Source organism: Strongylocentrotus purpuratus, unplaced genomic scaffold (genome assembly GCF_000002235.5).
Source record: "Strongylocentrotus purpuratus isolate Spur 01 unplaced genomic scaffold, Spur_5.0 spur5_scaffold_17, whole genome shotgun sequence".
Taxonomy (NCBI): domain Eukaryota; kingdom Metazoa; phylum Echinodermata; class Echinoidea; order Camarodonta; family Strongylocentrotidae; genus Strongylocentrotus; species Strongylocentrotus purpuratus.
Window position 1 is genome coordinate 11,819,024 of NW_022145602.1, and position 5,167 is coordinate 11,824,190.

The 5,167-nt window shown below is 40.8% G+C and overlaps 1 protein-coding gene across 1 annotated transcript; it reads right to left on the reverse strand.

The window, feature by feature from the left end:
* Positions 1-479: 479 nt before the first annotated feature.
* On the reverse strand, positions 480-4,242 carry LOC764526. The gene is made up of 4 exons (XM_030988170.1): positions 3,897-4,242; positions 2,428-2,554; positions 1,159-1,351; positions 480-584 (listed from the first exon to the last, which is right to left on the reverse strand). The coding sequence occupies exons 1-4, from the start codon at positions 4,237-4,239 to the stop codon at positions 480-482; spliced, it is 768 nt and encodes a 255-aa protein (XP_030844030.1). The 5' UTR covers positions 4,240-4,242.
* Between the last annotated feature and the right edge of the window lie 925 nt (positions 4,243-5,167).

Consider the following 5,167-nt stretch of genomic DNA (forward strand, 5'->3'; position numbering starts at 1 on the left):
TTCTATTTTTTTAGCATTTTGACCAAGACCATTTACCGTGTACAATCAACATAATAATTTTGTATTCGCACCAATACGCCTCCAGGTTTTATTTTGTACATATGTTTAATACGCACATACTTAATGATCATATGTTAGAGATAACATTCCACTTAAAACTAAATTCTACGAATAAAACGCGATTTTCCAAAAAATTGCCATAAACTGCTATAATTGCCACGAGCTAAAAAAAACATTATAAAAAAGAGTATTCCAGTATCAATTGCGCTTAATAGAATTGCAAAAAAATGACGGAGCCTAACGTTCACCAAGTAGGTTTCGATCATGTGTAATTTTGCATTAATTAATTAAGAGTGTTGCAACATCACAGTTGGAACGTTGGAACGTTCAGACCATTCAGTTTACCTCCTCGATTGTTCCCGAAGTGAAAAAATCCACCTCGCACTGCATACCATCTTTGTAGATCTTCATGGCCTTCTTTAGATCCACTTTAAACTCTCGGCATTCTCGTCGATGTAATTCGCGAGTGTATGGCTTCCCGGCAGGTTATCTTGTATCCAGAAACTGTACACGTTGGTGTCATTCTATAATTGCACAAGAAAAAATACGTAACGTGAAAACCCGTACTTTGGACAAATAATTATACAGAATTTCGTTTAGTTTTCAGTTTTGCCCTTTTTATTTGATGGCGGTTTTAGTTTGATCGATCCAAAAAAACTTGTGTACATCACAACAATTTTAACTTCAAAAATTCCATCCGGCTTCAAAAATAAATACTCAATCAATTAATTATTGTTTTATTTTCATCAGGATAAACAAACAAAACATGTCTTCGTGAGGGTTACCCTGTGTGCCCAGAGTTTGAACAGAACGAAACGAAACTAGTAAGCATGTAAACAATGGGATATGAAATATGACGTAGTTTGGGAGCAGTACAGCAAGGGGCCGTGTGCAAAATGTTTGGCGACCAACAATACATTGTTGGATTCTTAACAAGCTGAATACGATAATCCATAAAGCCCCGCCCCTTGACGAACTGACCAATCACGACCGTTTCATGAGTGTGAGTGCGTTTAAAATGCGGCTGGGATTGGTCATTAAGAAAAGGGGCTGGGCTTAATGGATCTGGTCTATATTCTTACTCAGGCCTGTTCTTACTATGCCTGATTTGATCTCCTGAGCAAGCCACCCCCACAGCTTCTCGCACGGCAACATGGCGATCAGCAGGTAAAACGGCTCCTCCGTTGTAGCCACGTCCAGCTCGAATTCAGAGTAGGAGGCAGCGGCGTCTCCCATGGCAATCCCTTTTGGGTGCTTGATGTACCACTCTTTGAACATTATCTCCGTGTACCTTCAAATACAATCATGAGCATACACGCTAAATACATTTTGATTGAAAATAACCAATATACACGCTTAATACAGGTTGGTTGAAAAGGCCAAAATATAGACGAACTTCAAATTTAAGAAAATAGCACCAATCTGCACACTGCCAGGTTTGAAAACGAGGTTCTCAGTGTCTAAGGTACTATGCTCCATTTGCAGGCCAAAAAAAGAAAGAAAAAGGGGTAAATTCGAACGGCATTTGAAAGACAATACTAATTTTTAAATTCCTTAAAAAACCAAAGGGCTTGAATAAAGCTTTTAGTGGGAAAATAACGACTATTAGTTGGTCGAATCGACTTAAGTGATTGCAATCACCTAATTTCCAGACCTTTTTTACCGAATGGTAGTACGTTTTGTGTGTAGAAGAGGTGTCACATGCATATTCACCTGTTCTACACATTTGTACATAATAGCAGTGAAGGGATGTTCCTTTGTCTACGCCAGGGGCGTACGCAGGATTTTTCAAGGGGGGGGGGGGGGGGGGGGGGGGGGGGGGTAAGCGGACATTTTTTTTTTTTTGGTAGTCCAAAAAAAATTGCAACGGCTCAGCCAGCCGAAAAGTCGCTTAGTGGGGGGGGGGGGGGGGGGGGGGGGGGGGCTAAGCGGTCACTTTTTTTTTTTTTTGGTCTCGAAATTTGAAAATTTGACATTTTTCTTCGTTGGGGGGGGGGGGTAAGGCCACCTTTTTTAGGTTAGTCGTGGGTATAATTTTTATTTTTTTTTATTTATTTTTTTATATTAAAAAAAAAAAAAAAAAAAAAAGGGGGGGGGGGGGTCTCAGGTTTTTTTTTAGGGGGTTTACACACATAAAAATACAAAAGGGGGGGGTTAACCCCAAACCCCCCCCCCCCTACGTACGCCTCCTGACCACAGCAATTGTTGAGGGTTAGAATGAGCTAGGAACTGTATATTTTGTATTTTACTCACTCACTAACTAGATCGATCGATTGATTGGTCGATCAATATATCAATCAATCGATCAATCAAACGATCAATCACACCACCACTCACCACACCCATACTATTTTCACCAAACACTACTCAGCGTAACTTTTTATGCGTGCGGCAATGAATTCCTTTAGGTCTTTATCGCAGGCTTTCATCTCAGCGATCCCAAAGTAGTCAGTGGCATTATCGCAGTACACGGCGTCCTGAACTGTGTAGCCACCTGTGGATTAAATGTGGGATATAGCTTTGTTTATGGTGAGAAGAGTGAGCAATTGGTTTGTATCTGAAAGCTCGCTATTTATAAAGATGACACTTCCAATCCCCCCTGGAAAATATAAATATATGACAAAGATAATAATTATCACGAATGCGAGGGAACTTATTATTCACGTGATAGGACAGTATAGATTTTGGTTGGAGTTTATGACAAGGATAATAATAATCAAAAAGACGATATAGTTCTCATTCGCGTGATAGGACATATTTCTTTTGTCGGGGTTATGTAAATGAGGGTGATATAAAAATATTACAAAGATAATAATTATCACGAATGCGAGAGAACTTATTATTCACGTGATAGGACAGTTGTTTTGGGGTGGAGTATATGACAAGAATAATAATAATCACAAAGACGATAGAAGTTCTCATACGTGTGATAGGACCAATCTTCGCGAATATTGTATTTTAAGACCTCCACAACTTGAACGCAGTGGCTTATTTCGATATGGTTGGTGTGCAAAAGCACAGAACGGTTTGACGCTATTTTCTCGTGACCCGGATATTGGCTTGAGCTCCAACATTGACGGGTCTGTTATTCCATGGCGCAAGGTATATACACTGCCGTAAATGTTTTGTTCTCTGTCACTACTATGTTATACCAGTCCCTGGTCATACCTTTAAAGTTAACGACCAATGGATATCCAATTAAACTTATTTTCATAAACATGGTGTTTTTATTCTTTGAAAAGTGACTCCATGAAGATTACAAGTTTAAATTGGTTTCCATATTAAATCACTTCATACAAGGTTTATTTCTTCTTATTCTCAACAGTTTTGTGGTTGTAGGTTATGCAAAGCGTCAACCCTGAATAGAATGTTTAGTTAATGGGTTCGCACCTCTACAAACGGTGAATAACGTAAACAATATTTTTGACCGAAAGAAATACACTGCATTTTATTTGGTCGAATGTCCTTCTTAAAAGATGATGATGTATTACGCGAAAAAGATTGACAGACATCAATATTAAAAACTAGGAGCGTTCTGCTCCTAATTAAAAATTTGAAACTTATTAAACTAGTAACTTATCGTCGGTGCTCGGTTTGCCATTGTTTATGTCTGATATGAAAGCTCATAACTTATCTTATAATAACAATTTAAGAATTTAACTTCCCCAATCGGTGCCTGTTTGTCCCCCATGATCCTCTTTTTCTTACGTTAGTTGAGAGCTGAGTTAATGAGATAGCCACCTGTCAGTGACCTCGCTGTGTGGTGTAATCCCTTCTGGCCCAGTAGTGTTACATGCCGAATTGTACCAAATAGTCACCCAAATAAAAGAACTCACCGTAGTTGGTGGGATCCAGAAGACCACTCTTGATGCCCTGGATGAAGTCAGTGTCGAGTGCCGCCTGCGCCTGTACCTGACTTTTGTCCCATAGCCAGTCGGCTAAGGGCACCGCCTTTACCCCGTCCGGGGTGTCGACTTTGGTCAACTTTGCCGGCCCCTTTCCCGACTGTAGTAAGGCGGCCACCGCAGACGGCAGGTGTTTGACCATGGCCGCTGTGCTGCGCGGACTGCGGACATTTCGGGGGCTTCTCTTCAATGCCGACATGTTTAAGATAATACTCCAATCTTTTGGGCTGTTTAGTCTTGAAGGCCTGTTAGTGCAACCACAGCTTAAGAGCATCGACTGTGCCGTATCTGCTATGATTCAAACAAAACTACGGGTCTGATCGCAGAGAAGATCGCGGAGTGTTATAAAACGAGCAAGGTTTATAGACACTGGTTTTTAAACTGAGAGCGTGTCAATAACATTAATGATTAAATAACCTACCCGGATGCGCGCAACCATAATTTTCATGGAAACTCGATCAAGTTCATATACCGCGGTTTTCCACAAACTGTTCCCTTTTTTAGCAGTAATGTGATCGGTAGTGTATGTTTACAGGTATTGCTGCGTGACGACTTGGCAGTGCAAGTAGGCGGTGCTTAGTGCGTGCAGTGACCCGGACTGGCAGGGTGCGCGTGCGCAGTTGCGTTTTAAGACCTCATAGTCCACTATGGTAGTGAAACATGGACTTTAGCCTCTGATACTAAAAAGCGTTTGGAAAGTTGCGAAATGTGGTTTCTAAGAAGAATGATGAAAATCCCCTGGACTGACAAAGTTAGTAATGAGGAAGTTCTTACACGAGCTGGAGTGCAAAGAAAAATGATACGTGAGATGTTGATTAGGCAGTTGAAGTTTATGGGTCACATTACACGTAAAGAAGGCCTAGAGAATTTTGCTTTGACAGGGAAAATTGTGGGAAGAAGGAGGATACTTGGATGGACAGTCTCCAGAAATTGTTGGAAGAGAGAGGAGTGAAAGAACTGGGAGTGGTACTAATATAGAAGGCTAGGAGCCGAGGGTTGTGGAACAGCATGATCGCCAAAGTCAAACGATATGGCACTTAGAGAGAGAGAGAGAGAGTCCAGCGGATAGGCGGAAGTATTGTGTACTTTGTGGTAAAATCATGAAACTGGTACAAACGTACTTTATACCAAAATATGCAATTTTACATATAATCTCTGATTTGGCCTGTGGTGGCGATTGCGGCCATTTAGCATAAACACAG